Below are 22,966 nucleotides of genomic sequence, written 5' to 3' on the forward strand. Positions count from 1 at the left end.
TTATCAAATATTACTTCATTTATTTTCAAACAACCAATCTAAGAGTTATTGTCCTTGTAATTTGAAATCTTTATGATCATCACCCAATGAGTTTGATGCGACACACCTGTAAAATACTTCATCATAAGATGAAAAGTTCGATATTGCAAGAATGTGTGTAGTGGGATCTACATACACATTAGCGCCTAATCCATTACCCTGCAATTAAAAAAAATATATATTTAGAACAGGTATTAGAGAGAATTTAAAACTGAAAGCATCGACTTTCACTTAATCAATAAAAGAGAGGCGAAAGATACCAGAAGTGCATTCAAACTCATTAGTTAAAAATTAACTCATAGCGTCATGGATAAAAGATAAAACAAAAGATATACAGACAAACAGTAGTACACTTAACAAAACACCGAAACCCAAAGACTAAAAAACATCAACATTACACAAACTTAGGGTATTCACTGGTGCTTCGAAATATTTAACAGATATTACAGCTCCTATAAAATTAAAATATGGCATGAAATGCAATCGAAATCAAAATTGCAATAAATTAACAATTAAAAAAAAAACCCTATTTAAACTGTATTGCACCTCCAAATGAAAATGAAGTCAAATCATTGGTGGGATTTCAATTGTCTGGTGAAAATTTTAAAACAACCACGTTGATTTAATGTACAATAAAATGAAGAATGGACATTGGGAATGTGTGAAAGAGACAAAAACCCGACAAAAAAGTAAAAAACAGCCGAAGGCCACCAAATGGGTCTTTTACACGGCGAGAAAATCACGCACCCCGAGGCGGACTTCAGCTTGCACCTAAAATGTTTGCTAGTTCAGAAAAAATGGACGTCATAAAAAAACTCCTCAACATATAAATGAAATAAGATTAAAAGAACAAACAACACTAACGAAGACCAGAGTCTCCTGACCTTGTCATGCCTCAAAAATGATGTTTTTTTTTCCTTTTTGAACAAGATGACACGACTATTAATCTAAGATCAACACCAAAAACTAGCACATTCAATGAAATGTAACACTATAATAATGGAACTTTAAAATTGCATAAAAATTAATTGTTTCGATACATGAACATGATTCACTTCTGATTAAAGAAATAAATAATTTATCATGGCTGGGATAGCATGATAAAAAAATATATTGAGCTAATACAGTAGTGTAGTAAGTAAATATTTTTTAAAATAATGAAAATACTAAAAGTGAACATGTAACCATGTTAAAATGGATGAATTAGTACAATATCATTTCACACATTTATATTATGTATATGTAACAAGTCTGAAATAAACACAAAGTCCAAACCTATCATTGCGTTGGTCAAAACAGCCATTTTTTGTTCATGCAACGGTATTTTGAATGTCATATAATTTACCTCAATTTAGGATAGACTCTGGAATTTCAAAGATTCAAAATAGGATGAGCGAACCATATTAACTCGTAAACAAATATAAATACAAGCCCAAACGAAAAAAAAAATCAAATCTTAATTGAAAACAACGTCCAAACATATAATTGTGTGGGATATAAACCGCAATTGTAATACATGTATGTGTAATTGAGCTAAAAGATAAAAATTGTTTACCTTAACTAAGAAATCTATCGTTGGCTTAGGATTTCCTGTGGCAAGGCATTGGATAGTAACAGTATTACCATATCTGATATTCGTTGGTAGTATAACAGTTTGTGTAATAATTGGGGCGGTCTCTGAAAAAAAAATTAAAAAAACATATGAAAATATCATCAACTTACGAGGAATATGCGTTGTTGGCGCCATAGTTATAGTAGTTGTGGTTTAAGCAGGATCTTTTGTTGATTTTGATGGTACTTACGAGGAATAGGCGTTGTTGGCGCCACAGTTGTAGTAGTTGTAGTTGGAGGAGGAGCTATTATTGCTTTGATGGTACTTATGATGAATAGGCGTTGTTTGCGCCATATTTGTAGTAGTTGTAGTAGTTGTGATTGTAGGAGGAGCTATTGTTGATTTGATGGTACGTACGAGGAATAGGCATTGTTGGTGCCATAGTTGTAGAAGTTGTGGTTGGAGGAGGAGCTATTTTTCATATGATGGTACTTACGAGGAATAGGCGTTGATGGCACCACAGTTGTAGTAGTTGAAGTAGTTGTGGCTGGAGGAGAAGCTATGGTTGATTTGATGGTACTTACGAGGAACAGTCGTTGTTGGTGTCATAGTTGTAGTAGTTGTGGTTGGAGGAGGAGCTATTGTTGATTTGATGGTACTAACGAGGAATAGGCGTTGTTGGTGCCACAGTTGTAGTAGTTGTGGTTTGAGGAGGAGGTATTGTTGATTTGATGGTACGTACGAGGAATAGGTGTTGTTAGCGCCGTAGTTGTAGAAGTTGTGGTTGTAGTAGGAGCTATTGTTGATTTGATGGTACGTACGAGGAATATGCGTTATTGGCGCCGTAGTTGTAGTAGTTGTAGTTGGAGGAGGAGTTATTGTTGATTTGATGGTACTTACGAGGAATAGGCGTTGTTGGCGCCACAGTTGCAGTAGTTGTAGTAGTTGTGATTGTAGGAGGAGCTATTGTTGATTTGATGGTACGTACGAGGAATAGGCATTGTTGGTGCCTTAGTTGTAGAAGTTGTGGTTGGAGGAGGAGCTATTTTTGATATGATGGTACTTACGAGGAATAGGCGTTGATGGCACCATAGTTGTAGTAGTTGAAGTAGTTGTGGTTGGAGGAGGAGCTATGGTTGATTTGATGGTACTTACGAGGAACAGTCGTTGTTGGTGTCATAGTTGTAGTAGTTGTGGTTGGAGGAGGAGCTATTGTTGATTTGATGGTACTAACGAGGAATAGGCGTTGTTAGTGCCACAGTTGTAGTAGTTGTGGTTTGAGAAGGAAGTATTGTTGATTTGATGGTACATAGAGGAATAGGCATTGTTGGTGCCATAGTTGTTGTAGTTTTAGTTGCAGGAGAAGCTATTATTGATTTGATAGTACTTACGGCGAATAGGCGTTGTTGGTGTCATAGTTGTAGTAGTTGTGGTTGAAGGAGGAGCTATTGTTGATTTGATGGTACTCACGAGGAATAGGCGTTGTTGATGCCAAAGTTGTAGTAGTTGTGGTTGGAGAAGGAGCTATTGTTGATTGGATGGTACAGTTACGGTTACATAATTCCGTATCACAACAAAATGAACAGATTCCCTGTCGGTAACTATTTGTAATTGTTGTACATTGCTGAAATATTTTTTTTAACATTGAGAGTTATTTAAACATTTTTTGTTAAAGCTGCATTTCAGCGGTTTCACGTTTTTGGTTTATCATATTCAAAGATTTTTACCAATATACCGTTTCTGGATTAAAATCATAGTACTGCATATTTAGCAAAAACACGGTTTAATTGTAAGCGTAAGGAATGTAGAGCATTCAAAATATTTGTGTTCGTCTACAGTGATAACGACTAAATGAGCCAACAACTGCTGCTTCGTTGATTTAACGTGGCAAATATGTCGTTATCCAGGACAAAATGTACATACACCTGTGGATCTTTCTTATTAATTTTGAACGATATCCATTGCATTTGAGTTTGAAAATATCAGTTGAATTATCATTTTGAGATTTTAAAGTGAAAGAGAAACGTTCCCACCCAATATTGGGTGCTATATGTGCATGTACTGATATTGTGTCACGAACTGATACACATCTATCATATCAGTACTTTATCAATATATTCCTTGAAATCTGTCTACATGGATACATTTACTTGATGGGTAACATTTTTCGTGGATTTAGAAAATTTTACATGTTCGTGGGGATTTAATTTCGTGTTTTTTTTCCTTTGAACTCTGCATACAAGCCTATAGAAGATTTGTCGTTTGTTGAACACTGAACTTAGGAATTAACTGTACCCCACGAAATCCACGCAAATGGTATTCAACGAACAATAATAAATATATAGTAGATGCAAAATACCGATTTCTGTGAACAACCATGCATCCAACGAGCTTCACCCAGCAGATTTCGTGTTTGTTTTATAGAGCATGCCTGTAATATACAAAATGCAAATTTAGATTGAAAATTTCAGGTTTAAGGTAAGGGGTTTGATTACATTAAAATGTTCACAATCTGTTAATCTTCACACCTTATTTTGTTATGTTGTCGTGTGCTCTTTTCTTTTTTTATTGAATTCTTTCAGATTCATGTTGTATTTGACTTTTTTCAAAATTTTTGAACAAGAAGAAATTTAACAGGTGTTTTGTTTTACATCTGACTGTTAATACGAGGAAAAAGGGGTGTGGGGTGTGTAGGGTTCATATTTGTACATGTACATCGAAAAGAACCCTGATAGTTTAAGTAACAAAGCATACCTTCATCTTTTTCCTTTAAGAGTACAGTTTTGTTTAGCAATTGCAAATCAAGTCATAAAACCTCATTTGATATTTTTTACCTACTATATATATTTTCCTTTATAGGAATCAAAACATAAACAAACAAACTTACCGAATCACTATCACATAATGTCAACTGATTACAAGTGTTGGCATGTTTACTTAAAGGACAATCATAGCATAAAGTTGATCCAAACGGCTTGGTAAAATCTAAAACATGTTTTAAAATGTATTAACTGTCTATTTGAAAGCTATAATATTTGAACTGTAGTAGATAGTTATCTCATTGGCAATCATAACTCATCTCCTTATTTTCATATAGACCTAACACAAATTATTTAATAGCCTTAGACCGAAAAAAAACATACCAGGCTTGAAATTTTGTCAGCCAGACGCATTTTTCGTCAACATCTTTTTTTTTTGTATCGAAACAGTGACATATAGCTGCTAATTTCTACGTTATATGGTGTCTAGTGTAGAGTTGTCTAATTGGCAATTATATAACATGTACGCCGAGCATGGTTTTGAATTCTAATACCATATTAAGGTAGATCATAAGTATATATTTTTTGAAACAGAATTTTCTTATAATTTGCTAAAATGAAGATTTACTATGCTCTTTACAAAAATTTAATAAAAAGTATGGGTCACCGTGCTATTTTTCAAGCTATGAGTCGTTGAAAATTGCCAAAATTTGGTTAGTTTGTTCATGAAAAAACACTTTAGTTTGCATAAAAAAAATTCTATGAGATAGAATTTTGAAATTAATTGTGAGAAGATAGGTTTCATAATATGTTTTAAGAAAATAAAAAGAAAACATGGTGTCACCCAACTTGTTTTCTTGCAACAAGTAAAAATAAAAAATTACCCTATTAGCCTAATATAAATTTTGTACTAAAAGAGTTATCTCCCCTTAAATGGCTCATTTGAAAAAAATGATTCTAAAACCAAAAAAAAAAAAATGATATTTGTTAAAATATTTTTATAATACAATTAATTAACAAGTTTTCTTTATATAGAAAAAACAGTCTTACCATTGAATTGCAAATCTGTCTCCAAATTTGCAGATTTAGGCAAATAACTAGACCGATTTTGTACTGTGATTGTACAATTCAAGATGGCGGTATACCATGAATCTACCTTAAGGAGGTTTATGCGAAATCCCATTACAAACCATGATTAAAACTGTGTATGCCAGACGCGCGTTTAGGCTTAAAAAGACTCGTTCGTGAGATCGAATAATAAATCGAAAATTAAAAACATAAGATATAGCAAAGAGAGAGGCTCGTCATACGGCTATGCGTGATGTATTAATTCTCAGTGAATGAATGGTTCGTCGTCTTCACAAATCTCCTTATTTTTGTATTGTAGGTGAATGTAACAATAATAGGGATTACTGTTACAAACATGCATCACAGTCATTCAACACAACTTACAAAAATTTCTAAAATAAACAAATGTACAATAATAATTTCTTAACATACTTATATGATTAACGGATTTTTGTTTTTCCTTTACGTTAAGTGGCAATTTTTCATAATAATGGTAGTCAATAATTTAACAAAGAAAAAAAAATAAAATAACAAAAAAAAAAAACGGAAATTCAGAATTGACAATCCTTTATGAAATGTCAAAATTAACCTCAAACACATGTGTTGAATGGGAAACAACTGTCATATTTGTGTATTAGGACAAACATTTCCTTATGTAGAAAATGGTAGCTGGAACCTAGTTTAATATCTCGCTACACCTCTTACTTGTATGACAGTCGCAGATAGGTTTAAAACATTAAGTCACTGGAATTATTAGTTACATAAGATAGAAACCATAAGTTCTCCTTTAAACGGATCACATACGGAAAGCTCTTAAAATTGTTGCAAGGATTCATAGCCGTATTTGCCACAATTCGTGTTTTTGGAGTTTTGGGTCCTCAATGCTCTTCAATTTTGTATATAGTTTTTGGCTTTATCACTGTTTTGATCTGAGCGTCACTGATGTCTTGTGTAGACGAAAACGCGTCCGGCTGATAAAATTATAAGCCTGATACCTTATATAACTTATTGCATTGAACCTAGAACTTTTCTACACGAATCTATCTTGATGCCCATTCCACATGGTAGTAGCTTCCAGTTTCTACATCATGGACAGCCATAAAGACACGTCTTTTGAGCATGGATGTTGCTGACGGAATGATACATGCTACGAAGAACATATTTGTTTTTACCAATTCACCCATTTGGGTTTAAATCATACAGATACTCAACAATAACATGAATAACAAAGAATAATATTGACGATGAATTAAGCTCTACTGGTTCTAGTATTAATCTGCAAGAACATGAAGTACACGGATATGCATTTTCTTCTCTTCATTACTGAATGTCTAAATGTGTTTTGTTTATTCGATAATAAATACATTTGGTGCATTTACTGTCTTCTGATAGGTTGAAAGTATTTCTTTTAGTTTCAATTTTGTCAATTGTTATGGCGACACACCCAGTCTGACGTTGTGTATTGATACGCCAACATGTGTGTACGTTGTTATTGTTAATTAGCATAATATAAAAAGTTTTTTTGTGATATTTGTGATAGAAATTTATTTAAAATGAATGGCAATAATTTATTTTCAATTTATTAAACCATAAAATTAATTTTTGACTCGTCACATTTTGCATAATAGCCATTCATTAGATAATTAAATGTTAAAATAGCCTACTTGCAGAACCACAGTGACCTTCCAAATTACAAATATCCTTGTCACTACAGCATTCATGACATTTGGTCGTATCTATGCTTTTTCTAGCACTCCGTTTTCCGACAACAGGTAAACGTGAGCCTGATGAAGTGCAACTCTTAAATGATAAATAAAAAAAAAGTTACTCGCAATAATATTTAACATTAAAAATTAATTAATTCTCGTTAAAAATTGATATGTTCTTTTTCTTCAAATGTTTGTTCAACTAAAATTTGTACATTCTGTAATTAATACTCATAACATTGCAAAATTCAAGATGTTGTCATTATGTAAACTATTTAAAGTTCTAAATGTATTCGAGTTTCAGCTGCCGTTTTTAGAGTCAGGATCGATTTGATATATAAATGAGTAAAAAGTAAAATCACAAAAATACTGAACTCAGAGGAAAATCAATTCGGAAAGTCCATAATCACATGGCAAAATCAAATAACAAAACGCATCAAAAACGAATGGACAAGAACTGTCATATTCCTGACTTGGTACAGGCATTTTCAAATGTAGAAAATGGTGGATTGAACCTGGTTTTATAGCTAGCTAAACCTCTCACTTGTATGACAGTCGCATCAAATTCCATTATATAGTCACCGATGCGTGAACAAAACAAACAGACATAATAGGTAAAAATGTCAAAAATAGGGGTACAGCAGTCAACATTGTGTTATCATCTTAATCACTATAAAAACAACAAATGTAACGAAGAAGCACAAAAAGGCATACATCAAATTAACATCCTCATTTTGATTATATTATACGATTATATTTGTCTATGTAAAATGCACCCATCAAGGAAGGAGGGTATGGCTACTGGTGTAAAATTGCGCGTTTGAAATTCGCACAGGTAGACATGAAATAATTTTGTCGTTCAAAGTATGACGGTATGCATAAATACAGTCACGCAAAATAGATATAACAAACACTGACTTAGCAGTTAAAGTTATAATAATAAATAAAATAATAGTGTTGTTCAAAGTATGACGTGATACATAAGTACAGAGTCACGTAAAATGTATATCACAAAAAAAGTTGGTTAACAGAAAAAGTAATATTAATGAATAAAATAATTTTGTCATTCAAAGTATGACAAGATACATAGGTACAGAGTCACATCATAAAATACTTTTGTCATTCAAAGTATGACAAGATACATAGGTACAGAGTCATATCATAAAATAATTTTGTCGTTCAAAGTATGATGGGATACATAAGCACAGAGTTACGTCAAAAGGATATCTCTAAAAACAGACAACAGTAAAAGTAATATTAATAAAGACAAATAAAAGAATAATATAACCCGTAATTAAGATGATAAACAACGTCAGTACGTAAAATCTATACTTTAAGACCATCGTGTATTATTTGTGAAGTTGATACGGAATATTTATCAACAAGTTCTGGGTACCTTCCGATGAACTTTTTTAGAAAAAGGACGAGACGTTCTTTGACATACCCCTGGTTCATCAACTTTCTGCTCAGACACTGGTGACGTTTTACAAAGTCTGAGTAGGAGCTGCAAGCTCTTGAATACCGAATAAGTTGGGAAATGTATATTCCATATGCAGGTGAAGTTGGTATGTTGCTACTAAGGTGGGGGAAATTGATAATTTCAAAATCAAAATCGTCTCGTTTGTCATAGATTCTGGTACTAAGATGACTGTGTATGTCAAATTCGAGGTATAAGTCTAAAAATGAGGCGGATGAAGCCGTGTCTGTTGTCTCTTTAATTTCTAGTTCTGGTGGATATATTAATGGAACCCAATCAGAAAAGTTTGGATTGTTAATGGAAAGAACATCATCAATATATCTGAAAGTGAAATTAAATAACCTGGCTTCTTTGATCTTCTTGTTTTTGACAAGTGTCTGAAGGAACTCCGATTCATATGAAAACAAGAAGAGGTCAGCAAGGAGAGGCGCGCAGTTCGTTCCCATAGGAATGCCGACAGTTTGTTGAAAACGTCTACCTCCAAACTCAACAAATATGTTGTCGATAAGAAACTCCAGCATACTGACCACTTGTTCTTTTGTGTAGCAGGTTTTACCTTTTTGTTTGTCACTATTAACGAAATATGCCTTATGAAATCCCAAAGTAATAAATTTATAGCGTATGCTACCATTTTTATGTTGAAAGGCATTGTGGATTATTTCTTTTAGGCGATTTTTCAATTTCACATGGGGAATGGTGGTATACAGGGTTGAAAAATCAAAAGTTTTGATAGAACTAATTTCAGAAATAGACCGAGATTTAAAATTGTCTAGAAGTTCTTTAGAATTTTTAAGAATCCACATATGGTTAATACCACTACGCGAGTAAACAGTTTCACAGTATTTCTGAAGACCCTCTTTCACTGCGGATAAAATTTTAGTCAATCTAATGGACAATTCTGTAGTGGAACATGAAGATGAGCCAGCAATATACCGTTGTTTGTACGGAATTTTATGAAGCTTTGGTATCCAATACAAACAAGGTAAGTCCTCCGATTTGGTGTTCAATGTAATGTTTATGGAAGCCATGAAGGACTTATGATTTGCTAAAATCTCATCCTTGTCAAATGATATGTCTTTGTATGTGGGATTACCTGAGTGCTCCTTTATACCCAATTCTTTTACAAGACATTCGTAGTAATACGATTTACATACAAAGACAATATTATTTGAAGCTTTGTCCGCAGGAACAACAACATACGTATCATGAAGAGATGATAGACATTTCATTGCCTCTTTGTCTCTGAAAATGGACTTTGGTCGATCGTTAACACAGTTTTTCAACTTGTGAATGCGACGTTTTATCAGAGACCTGATAGTTTTAACCCATTCTGACAAAGTGTCCAGTTCAACTTCTTCTCGTTTAGCCCATGCTCTGGCGTAGTCCTCAATGGAATCCATAATTATTTTGAAGTTATGGTTCCAATTGATGTGTTGGGGTTCTCTAAACTTAGGACCATGAGAAATCACCTTTCGGAGATTTTCATGTTGAATTATGTTTAGATCTCTAGTTATAACTGACCAGAGGGGCTGTAATTATAAGGCGAGTTGGAACAGTCACATGTCGGAGGGCTTTTTAAGTATTGTTCTAAGTCAAGGTCCTGCAATGCTTGTTTATAGTTAAATACTTTAGGTGCAATGGTTTTGGTGTAACTGTATGATACAATAGGAACAGATTGATTTTGAAAATAAATAGGAATTTTAGATGTTACCTCCTTGTGATGTAGAACGTTGGCGAGATTGATTGCATCAATTCCTCTATTGGCAAAATCAACAGGAAGGAATTTCCTCTTTTCCTCATGTAAAGGTTCCGATCTTACTGGTTTGAAAAGTCGGAAAAGAGCTACATCACAAATAATACTGACTAGTCTGTATATTGCAGAAAATGTATTGGTGCCTCCTTTGTCAAGTGCATAATCTCTCAAACGTTTTAGAAAATTAACTGGCAGTGAAAAGAGAATAGTTCTTATGTAATGTAACCCTAGTGGATGATGAAGATGTGAAAGAAGGTCACTGAAGCTCTCAGAGAGTGATCTAGATTTGGAAGACTTTTTAACATTAGGCCGATGGTAATGTTTTTGCCCATGACTACGTTGTTGTCGTAAGGTAGTATTAAATAAACTCATTACATTAATATCACTGCAGGCAGGACTTGACAAATTTCCTACTCCTTTAATATTGTCATTGCAACCATATGGCATTGCAGTCCCTAACTCCCTTATCCAGAAATTTTCTCTATATTTGCGGAAAGGAGTACTTAGTACAGGGCTATTTGTGTGGTGATAAATTTTCTCAATGATGCGTACTTTCATAGATAAAGATATAAGGATATTGGGTATTTTAAAGTCCCCAATGTATGTATTTAGAAGATATTCTGATTACAGATACTTGTGTTTCTCTTGAACCTGGTGACAACGTTTTTAAAAGGATATACATTAAGTAGGATGAAAAATGGCAACAGTTGTATACTGTTGTTCAATAGTAATAAATCAATTGACTGAAAAAAGGTCCTGATCACGAACCATTTACACGGGAAACACATCAGCTATAAGAGGAAAACAAATAGATAGCATTATAATGGCGCGAACAGTGAATAGACTTCATAAAGTAAAGCAGTTGTATAATACTTTCACTTATTCTAAGTATTTACATTTAAGTATTCTTCACTAAATGATAATTGCTAGTATTTTGATTGTACCAGCTGTTTGTTCTTGTGTTATTTATAACTTGCTTCTTCTCAACTGATTGCTATGTTACTTCGTACTATGAACCTTTTTTATTACATTACAAGATTACAAATGATAATGGGTATTTTAAAGTCCACAATGTATGTATTTAGAAGATATTCTGATTACAGATACTTGTGTTTCTCTTGAACCTGGTGACAACGTTTTTAAATTTTAAGCGATTCAGAGCGTCACTTAAGATTACCCATCTGCAAAGACCTTAATAGTTATCAAAAGTATCAGGATTATAATTCAGTACGCCAGACGCGTGTTTCATAAGACTCATCAGTGACGCTCAGATCAAAATAGTTCAGAACCCAATTACCTAAAGATAACATAATTTATCGCCGTGCTATTATATTCTCATACACGTGAGAGGTTAAGCTAGCTATACAACCAGGTTTAATCTACTATTTTCGACATACAAAAATGACTGTACGAAGTCAGGAATATGACACCTGAAATCTTTCTTATAAACATACATTCAAGCTTACATTGTTATAAACGGTTACTTACATTGAGTGGTTTGCATCCAACATTGTATAAATGCCAAGTTTTTAGTCCGTTACTGGTTTCATATTTCTCTATATAACACACCTGAAACGTTTATACATTGTAAACTATAAATAGTTAGATTTTCTTTTCTTCATCTTTATCGTCAAATATTGACAACCATCCATTTTTGTTTAACAAAACTTAAAGCTCTGTAAGAAATGAAACTACTATGCTTCATGTTAATTTTAATACTTAAATCCTGTAAAAAACACTTAAAAACCAAATTTGATAATATCTTTAATAATCAATTCATTTCTATAAAGGTGTTTCACTTCTGCGTCCCGTTAAATAAATAATTGTAAACTATTGGGGGTAAATCTTTCAATATTTTAGATATGACATTGTATTGTTTTGTGTCATATTTTGTAATAAAATCTATTATAATATTTCACTGCATGTAAATAGTAATACGGGTTTTATGTTCATTAAATAGTACAACTTAACATGTTTAATAACGACCAAAACTCCTGTAATGCTTACAGATAATTGCATGCTAGTATTGTTTATTGTTGATAAAAAAATCCTTCACCTACAGACAAGTTGCCATGATTGCAATTTATACATTATAAATAAATTTGTAAAGTTCAGCAACCTATAGTATCATTACAAAACTTGAAAATAAAAAAAAAAATGCTTAAAAAATGTTAATAATTGTTCCTCTTTTTGGTCATGACGCTGTAAGCGTTCCTGTTCAAAGTAAATCTATAACACGATTTGGACGCATGCAATTTATCAGGTGTTTTCTAATTAAACATGAATTGATAAAACAAAATAGCAATTATAACATAATACCTCGTTTGTACTACATTCAGTAACAGTTGTACAGTCGTATGGCTGTGGTATACGTCTACAGTCAAGACAAATTATTGCAACTGAAATTAAGAGAGGTACAAACTGTATTAGGGTATCACCAGCCCAGTAGTCAACACTTCGGTGTTGACATAAATATCAATAATGTGGTCATTTTTATAAATTTTCTGTTTACAAAACTTTGAATTTTTCAAAAAAACTAAGGATTTTCTTATCCCAGGCATAGATTACCTTAGCCGTATTTTGCACAACGTTTTGGAATTTTGGATCCTAAATGCTCTTCAACTTTGTACTAGTTTGGCTTTATAAATATTTTGATATAAGCGTCACTGATGAGTCTTATGTAGACGAAACGCGCGTCTGTCGTACTAAATTATGATCCTGTTACCTTTGAAAACTAATTAGACTGTCACTATTACAGCTATTTTTTACTGAATTATATAAGACATCATCATTCGATACAACAAATAATACTGAAAAAAAACCTCGAAATTATGATGACTTGCAACGATTTCATTCGATCATTCTTTGTGGAGTAATTCTAAATTTTAATTCATGGCGATTATTTCTATGAATGCTTTGTATGCTTGAAAATTGTCATTATATAATGATGGTGCATCATAGATCTCATACAATTCACAATTTTGAATATTAAATCGTGTCGATAGTTACCTTTTTCGAACCATAAACATGGAGCTACCGGAATTTAAATAGCACTTAGGTCATATAAGGTTCCAGCATGTGTTCAATATTCCTGTTTTATTGCATTTAAAAAAAAATACAAATTCAATCAACATTGAAATTATGAAACTGTTAACTAACGTTATCTTCCACACGGAAGTTAACAAGTTCTATACTGTACCTATTTTATCATACTTCAGTTTATGTTGAGGAGATTTGATCAAGAAGTAGATACACGAAGGCAATATAGTAAACAAATATTTCTATCGCCGACACCACTTGGTTACGAACTTTTAACATTCTAACTAAAAATGCAGCGTTCAACGATAATTGTACCATGTTTTTAGTAATGCTCTTCAACTTTGTACTTGTTTGGCTTTATAAATATTTTGATATGAGCGACATTGATGAGGCTAATGTAGACGAAACGCGCGTCTGGCGTACTAAATTATAACTATTTACTATACAAATGTTTGATATTTTTTTCTGAAACGATTTATAGATTTTAAAGCTGTCATTGGAGTAATTTTTATATTCTACGTCCATATATTATCTGATACTTAAAAAGACATTTTAAAAATAAAAACAACATATGCATGTTACTCATTAAACGTCTTTGTTGATCTGATCAGAAAGGCCGAAAAGGTTATTTAGAGTTCTTTATATTCAAATTCATAAACACTATCTAATTTTATTGTCATAATGAGATAGAAGTACACGTGGTTTTTTTTACCGAGCTATAATATAAACGGAATCATTCATTGTGCAGATATGTTTGAAACCTTTCCGAATTCATATATCATGACATTGAATAAGGGACCAAATGCTGATCTATCTAAAGATAAAACCCAATCCCGTATTGATACTTATGCTTTTAGATATTATTACCCAAACGATCTAATTCCTTCAATGTATATGTAGTACATAACTTGATCAAATATTCCAAAATTTATGTGCCAAATACGGCTAAGGTAATATATTCCTGGGATAAGAAATTCCTTAGTTTACGAAAAATTTAATGTTGACAAAAGAAAAACATAAATCAGATAGAAATGTCATGTCCTATTTGTACATTTTACACGAAATTTCATAATACGTATAGAACAAAACAGTCACGTGTAATTCAATGAAGAATAGTATAGTTCGTTGACAGAAATAACTAAATTTCTTATGTTGTACTGTTAGACCACTGTCCCAGGTTAGGGGAGGGATGGAATCGTTAACATGTGTTACGCCGCCACATTCTGTATGTATGTGCCTGTCAGGAGCCTGTTATTCAGTGGTTGTCGTATGTTTATGTTTCACATATTTGTTTTTCGTTCATTGTTTTGTACATTAAAAAGGCCGTGGGTGTTCTCGTTTGAATTTTTTTACATTGTCATTTCCAGGCCTTTTATAGCTGAATATGCGTTATGGGCTTAACTCATTGTTGAAAGCCTTACGGTGACCTATATCTATTATTTTATAGTTGTTAATTTCTGTGTCATTTGGTCTATTGTGGAGCGTTGTCTCATTGGCAATCATACCACATCTTCTTTTTTATATAAACTTCAATACCTACAGCGGAATAATACTCACTTGCTGATCTCACGACAAAGCTGATAATTATCATTAAACTAATACCTATAGAGATACAACAATTAGAATTAAAATAAGTACTTCCATGATTTAAAGATAAAGCAACAATAATTCTGTACAATTTTAAAAAAATGCAGTAAAGCAAATAGCAAAACAAATATGCATATCAATTCTTTATTTTTTGTTAAAACGATATTCCATAAAATGAAGCTATTGTCATGGTTATCTAACTAAGTGTGTATGTGCGGGTGTAGGTGTGTGTGTGTGTGTATGTGTGTGACCCTGATGAAGTAACAAATTAAATGATTATATATGGTAAAGCTGGTTAATGTTGATTAACCATGACGAAAGATTATGTACACTGTAAACAAAGGCTTTCTATGGAACGTTCATACTTACGTGTCATTCTATCAGTTTATGATTCCATTATGATAAAATTGATCACAAGACAAGTCAGAACAAATTAGATAAGACCTAAAATCTACATGATAACCATTAAAATAAAACAACTGCATAGCTTTATGTTAATAGGAAACATCACCAACGAGAAAAGATCCAGCGGAAATAAATATTATAGCTAAATAATTTAGTAAATATTTGTTTTTCTTAATTGTTTTACATTGTCATTTCGGGGCCTTTTATAGCTGACTCTGCGGTATGGACTTTGCTCATTGTTAAAGGCCTTACGGTGACTCATAGTTGTTAATTTCTGTGTCATTTTGGTCTCTTGTGGGCAGTTGTCTCATTGGTAATCATACCATATCTTTTTTTTTTTTTTTATTTAAAGCTTATCATGCCAATAACTGGTTTCAAAATAAATGTTAATTACGATACAAATGCTAATCTGTTGCATTTGCTTTGTCTTTTCAGAATCTTATTGCATATAAAATTTATCATTTGTTAATATGAAATCTTTGGAGATTTCATACCAGATCAACATGTGCATTTAATTTTGTTAAAAATGAATGAAATAGTACTTCTTCTTTTAGGTAAACGAGAAGCAATTACGGATATGCGATTGATTTTGGATTTATGTGATGAAAGTATGAACAAAGAATTTTAAGGAGAGAAGAAACCAAAGGGAACATATATATCTAGAATAAGGAAATCGAATGGACGAATAACACTCCACACCTCAACACTATGCTAGAAAAAAACGTAGGAGTGTCTAAAGCGGCATCTGTTTATTTTTTGAAATTACATTATGTTTTTGCGCACACTGCAAATAATAATTTCTATATCATTTCATTTTAAATAAGCAACTGCATAAACATAACACCTAAATTAGTATGTTTCATTTTTCGTTTTTATGTGTGTTGCATTATCTGTTATTTTATGTAGCACTTCGGTGTTTATTTTTTTCCCTTTTATAGTTAATGTATTTCCCTCGATTTTAGTTTGTAACTCGGATTTGTTTTCTCTCAATGAATGTGAGACTTTCGAACAGTGGCATACTACTGTTGCCTGTATTTAGGCACTGAAATCTTATGTTTGAAAGTGAAATATTCATAATCAATTAAATCCTTTATGAGCTGCATGACCAAATCCGTATAAACTCATAGAACATTTAACACACTTACTAGTCAATATTATTTTGATATATGTTGTGATAAGATATTCGAATATTGTTTACAATGGTTCTAACATTGATTTCATCATCAACAAACCAAAACATAACCCAATGTGTATATTTGTCAAAGATACTTAAGATATTTGGTAATTTTTCTAGTTTTATTCCTGTAGGTGTTATTAAAATGTTCCCCGCAGACCACTACATTACTTTTCATAGTTTTATTAGTTTTATTTAATAAAGGAACAAGTCGGCAAAAAGGCACAGTTGGTTCCCATGGGATTGTCTATTGTATGTTGAAAACACGTCCTCTAAACGTATTAATTGTGTTGTCAATAAAGAAATTAAGCTTCTGAATAATATCAGTTTTTTTATGTTTGAATCTTTCTTTTTTTCAGAGCCTTTATTTATTAGGACAAAGTTGTGAAATTTCTTTGCCAAATAAAAATTAGATATTACAGCTAGACTTTATTCCTCAGTGATCAGCTGTAGTCTGATAGTTATCTAGTAAAACGATTGCTTAAACAGTTTTAAGGGCTGTCAGTTTTGAATGGGTTTGAGAGTTTTTTGCTCAATGTTGAAACCCGTACTGTAATTTTGAGATAAAGACCAGAAGAAAGAATTGTCTCTTTTAAAGCAACGTACTGTTTTTTTTCAGAACAATCATGACTCCAACGAGGTTGACCAATTAATTTTTGTGTTTGCTTTATAGAGCATGCCTGTAATATTATTAAAAAAACCCAACATATATTAATAACTTTTATCATATACTTAGCATTGATATGATAGCTTTTGCATATGTGTAATGAGCGGAAGTACACAAGCCATAATTTCCCACCCGGGCTGATAACCCATATCAGGTGAATCTCGTGCACAAAACCCATAATAGTGCCCCTCGTGCAAGTTACTTCCGGTGTTTCCGGTATCGGTTGTTTACTTTTCCATTGTGACGTCAGATGTTTTTTATGACGACGTCAAAATTTACGGGAACTTTTGTGGGGATAGTTTAATACTTGCTAACAAATGCCATTGACAATTATGAATCATTTTATAGTACAACAAACATGGAGTAGTAATGATCGTAAAACTCTTCCAAATTTTCAATGTTTCAAAATGCCTCTATAGGAAATGTTACCATAAATATATCAGGAGTTAATAATGCTATTGTTGGACAACTATAGTATATTTGATTCATTATTTTAATTTTCTTTATAAAATGTTTGACTGTTTTAGTTATTGCATTAGTTTATTTGCCTTACATAAAACTATTGTCGGAAGTATATGATAAAGCGATTAATACAAGGCCTTTTCCATATCAGCCTGGGTATCATCCCTCGACCCATATCAGCACCTCGACTCCGTCTCGGGCTGATATGGGGGTCTCGAGATGATACCCAGGCTGATATGGAAAAGGCCATGTATTAATCTCTATGTAATTACAACCAGTCCGAGTTATGATAATATCAAGAAATAAACGATATGTAATCATCATACATGTACATTTATTTTATGCTGTCATGTGCTCTTTCCTTCAATACTTGATGAAGGCTAAAAACGGTGAGATGTGAAAAACATGTTTAAACTGATGGGTCAAATGTGCAACATGACAACGAAAATACACCTGAATATATGATGTGATACGCTAAAATGGGTACATGTTAAGATAAATTAGAATCTAGTACTACTCTATGTTTAATGCTGTTTTCCTATTGCCATTTTTTACATGAATCATTTTGAACAATTTCGGAGTGAGTTTAATAAATAAATAAAATTGAATCAAAAGTTATGAAAGAATTTTTTTTTCAGTTAACTCCGGTAATATAATCATGCATGTAGTTACGATATCAAAGTGTTACGTTATCATGGTTATGTTATTGTAGGACAATAAATTTTGCATAACATATCAATGTGCATATAAGCGATATTCTCAAATTGTTTGCATCTTGTAAAAAGGGAGTCTACCCAATTTAGCCGACGCGAATCTTATTAACCGAGGAAAGGGAGTCGAAAACAAATTAAGTGTCAGTGTAGTTACTCGCCCTTCTTTAGCTAGGGTTCAACTAAGGATGCAAAATTCTGTAGTTGAATTTCACAAAACACACACAAAAAACATAATGTGATCTAATTTACGGATCAGCTTAAACATTTTAAAAAGGCAGTTTTAGTATTTTAAGATAGGAAGCTAAAGTTTTAATATATTAAGCCATTTTCGTTGGCAGGTTTGATAACAGATCAATTAACTGTATTATGTAAAGCAAAATAGTAAATTAATAAATCAAGATTGAATATATTATTTCCCTTTCCCTTTCAATTTTATCTTATTTAATTTAACAGTTATATTTTGTCACAGTTTAAAATATATGTGTAGAACAATTGTTTTAATCTATTTTTGAATGGATTAATTTGAAAGAAAAAAATACATTCGGTTAAATGCGAGATATTGAGTATCACACTGTCACTTTTTATGAATATACGTTATAGATAGATTGAATTGAAAAGTTATAATTTGTTACTTTTTTATTTTTTTGTTTGTTAACACTGACAATAAATCTATCATCATAATGGGTTATATTTGTTTACATTAGAGATGTATGAGTGTATTGAAAATACAATAACTCTACCTTTTTGAAAAATTTAATGGAAAAAATATTATTGTATAAATTATTAATTTATTTTTGCATTAAATTGGCAATAAATTTAGTTTTAAGATTGGTCTTATTAAGCATATATATTTGGTTAAATTTTAGATTTATTCAGTTATTAAACATGTAATAAATCTAGTTTTACCAGTGGTTTAATCATACATTGATATTAGTTTAAATTTTGTATTTATTTTGTATTATACATATGATTAATCTACTGTTATGGGTGGTTTAATTGCACAATTATATTTCCTTAAATGTTAGATTTATTTTTTATTAATCATATCATCAATCTACTTCTACAAGAAGTTTTATTGAACAATTATACTTTCTTAAATTTTAGATTTATTTTGTATTATACGTATACTAAATCTACTTATACGAAACGTTTAACTGAAAACTTTAAATTGATTAAATCATTCATAAAATATCAATTAAATTTAACTTGAATTTAAGACTGTAAGTTTAATCAAATTTAATCAATAATTAGACTTTGTTAAATGCATCATTTCCTGCAGTGTGAGCGTCACTGGTGAGTCTTATGTAGACGAAACGCGCGTCTGGCGTTCTAAATTATAATCCTGGTACCTTTGATAACTATTTACACCACTGGGTCGATGCCACTGCGGGTGGACGTTTCGTCCCTGGGGGTATTTTCCTGACTTGGTACAGGGCATTTTATTAAAAAAATGGTGGGTTGAACCGTGTTTTGTGGCATGCCAAACCCGCTTTAGTGGCAATGTTAATTATAACATTAAAATGACAACAATACACGACAGGGCTACAATAAATAAATTGGAGAAAATATAGGACAGAGAAACAAACGAATAATAGCCATCAAAAGGTACCAGGTTAACAATGTTTATACACCATACGTGCGTTACGTCCACACAAAACTATGCTTAGATGAAAAAAGTTTGAAAGCTAAAACAAGTACAAAGTTGAAGATCGACGAGGACCGAAAGTTCCAAAAAGTTGTGACCAATACGGCCAGGGTTATCCGCCTTGGTCAAAAACATCATTATTATCAAGAATAGTACATAGTTTAACAAACAATAAGTTTTATAAAATGACTTTATAATAGATATACATGAGTAAACTGAAGTGGTAACTAGTATAGATAACAGCATAATCATTGTTCCTTTTTCTTTCTTGTGATTTTGTATGAAGAACTAATGCATTGGTATATATATTGTTTTTCTCTCAAAAGCTTCATTAAAACCTTTCTACATGCAACATACCGTTTTCTCTGAACAACCATGACTCCAACGTGGTTTACCGATCAAATTTTGTGTTTGTTTTATAGAGCATGCATGTAATGTAATTAAAAATGGAAAACATAGATTAATACATTCTAATGACAAACAGTCCGGACTATATTTATTTTATGCTGTCATCTGATCTGTCCTTTTAATACTTGATTGTGTATCACATCATATATTCATGTGTATTGTCGTTGTCATGTATATTTGACCAATAAGGCTAACATGTGTTTGACATCTCACCATTTTGGCCTTCATACATTCAGATGTGGTGTATACATATAGCTATATCAATCAAACTCAAGAATTTTTACCGGGTTTATGAGCAACACAACGGGTGCCACATGTGAGGCAGGATCTGCTTACACATCTGGAGCCCATATGATCATCCCAGGTTTTAGTTAGATTCGTGCTTACTCTTTAATTTTCTATGTTATGTTTTGTTAACTATTGTTTGTCTGTTTGTGTTTTTGTTATTTAGCCTTTGCGTTGTCATTTTATTTTTGATATATAAGTTTGAATGTAACTCTTTTAGATATAGTTTATACAAATGTATTTAGATTTGGTATATTTTACTTAAGATGTGAGTATACCTATAAATTTGGGAGATATGGGTACATGTAATACCTTGATTTAATGTATTCCCTAAAAACTTAAGAAATGAGGTGTATGTCTTGGCCTTTACGAGATAATTAAAAAATGTTGCAGTGTTTTCTTAGAACTTAAACAGATACAATGTACTCAAATGACCATTACATATTCCGTGTACAAATGTGTAGTATGACTTTTTAACATATCAACATTTTGGAACGTTTATTTCCGAGGATTGCAAAATGTCCCTTATAAATTTATAAAAAAAATGAAGACATATTCAAATTGAGAATCAACCTGTGGTCCTTCAAAATAATAAGACCAATTGCTTTGAATTTCATTAATCAATCCCTTCTTTGAATGTAAGCTTTGGGAAATTACCATTTATGAATTTGTTATGAAATGCTGAATTAATCATTTCTGGGTCTCTTTCGATAAAATTTACCAAACTCAGTTATTAGACTAACACATATATGTCTTGTTATTGAGTCATACATCACCGATTCTTGGTCCCAAAGTGTAATGTGATTGCATTTATTAGCATCAATTGCCAAAGGGCAGGAATAACATATGGTTGATCCTACGGGAAGATTAACACCTGTAACAGAATAAATATAATTTAATATTTATCATACTATTTGGCATTATAGGATGCACACGACGGGTCAAACATGTGGTGCAGAATCTGCTTACCTTTCCAGAGCACCTGTGATCATCCCTAAGTTTTTGATGGGGTGCGTGTTGCTGTGGCTTTAGTTTTCTATGTTGTTTCTGATGTACTTTTATTTGTCTATTTGTCTTTTTTCATTTTTAGCCATGCTGTTTTCAGTTTATTTTCGATTAATGAGTTTGACTGTTCCTCGTGTGTCTTTCGCCTCTCCTAATATCCTTATTATTTATTCGAGTCATACATGTAACAACACATTGTGTGTTTCTTTTCATATCATTATGATTAACGTTAAAAATATGTATTCGGAATTTTGGGTCCTCATTGTTCTTCAAAATACAAAATAAACAGTCTATAAACTTCTCAAAAGGAAACTTAAAATTGAGCAAAACTAACCACACAGAAAACTAAGGGTTAAGTCCACCAGCAGAGGATTAATAGAAGAATTTTTGTTTTACACCAGATGTGCATTTTGATAATAAATGTCCTCAGTGTTGTTCAAGGTCAAAATATTTAAAACTCCAATAAATTTACCTCATGGTCGCCACATTCTGTAACAATAGTAGTATCAAGTGGCGACGTTAAACGAACACCTTCAATGCATCGTATTCTAGCATCCGCAAAAATATATGACAAAAAATTATGAAAATGCAATTTGTGTGTAACAATTTTATTTATTGGACGTTGACAAATATTTTGAAGGGTTAGATTCCGCGTTCTACAAGTCCGGAATTTCGAATTCTGTATTTGTTTGGTATGGAAATTCTCAAAAAAAACCAACACATTTTGTACCTCAAAATTTGTCAACATTGAACCCATTTAGATTCGTACAAAAAGTATGATTACGTCTAGTGTTTATGTTTACAGCGGGAGTATACATATGCATGACGTCACATTATTTAGATACCAAAGAAGATGCAACAGTTCCGCGGACTTTTTTCATTGATGGCATTTTGTAAACCAAAATATTTATCAAATGGAATTTGTTTTATAACGTGCCATTAGAATGAAGATAACTGTATTGTATTTTAAGGTTGACCTTCGTGAAACTATTTTATTGTCGCAAATATATGTTTACCTAGCCCCGCTACAAGTCGCTAGGTAAACTCGATTTGCGACATTTAAATATACGTTACAGTCATCTCCAAAGTTAAAATGTTAGTAAACACACGAGAAGCAAACTCATTCATTGTATATAACGATAGCAATATTTTTTTTCAGATTGTTTACGTAACATCACATATATATATATATATATATATATATATATATATATATATATAT

General features: G+C 32.0%; 1 protein-coding gene across 1 annotated transcript; it reads right to left on the reverse strand.

Moving 5' to 3' along the window:
* Positions 1-15,395, reverse strand: LOC143052399 (uncharacterized). Its single transcript, XM_076225426.1, has 10 exons — positions 15,350-15,395; positions 14,951-14,995; positions 12,674-12,753; positions 11,843-11,923; positions 7,083-7,218; positions 4,479-4,576; positions 3,951-4,022; positions 3,062-3,215; positions 1,595-1,716; positions 1-198 (listed from the first exon to the last, which is right to left on the reverse strand). The coding sequence occupies exons 1-10, from the start codon at positions 15,354-15,356 to the stop codon at positions 46-48; spliced, it is 948 nt and encodes a 315-aa protein (XP_076081541.1). The 5' UTR covers positions 15,357-15,395; the 3' UTR covers positions 1-45.
* Between the last annotated feature and the right edge of the window lie 7,571 nt (positions 15,396-22,966).

This window comes from Mytilus galloprovincialis, chromosome 11, assembly GCF_965363235.1.
Source record: "Mytilus galloprovincialis chromosome 11, xbMytGall1.hap1.1, whole genome shotgun sequence".
NCBI lineage: Eukaryota > Metazoa > Mollusca > Bivalvia > Mytilida > Mytilidae > Mytilus > Mytilus galloprovincialis.

Excerpts from the sequence above, each read along its gene's own strand:
- LOC143052399 (XM_076225426.1), bottom strand. Across the intron at positions 1,717-3,061 it reads ATCAACAACGCCTATTCCTC|AGACCGCCCCAATTATTACA; the intron begins GTGAGTACCATC and ends TTTTTTTTTCAG. Across the intron at positions 199-1,594 it reads CGATAGATTTCTTAGTTAAG|GGTAATGGATTAGGCGCTAA; the intron begins GTAAACAATTTT and ends TTTTAATTGCAG.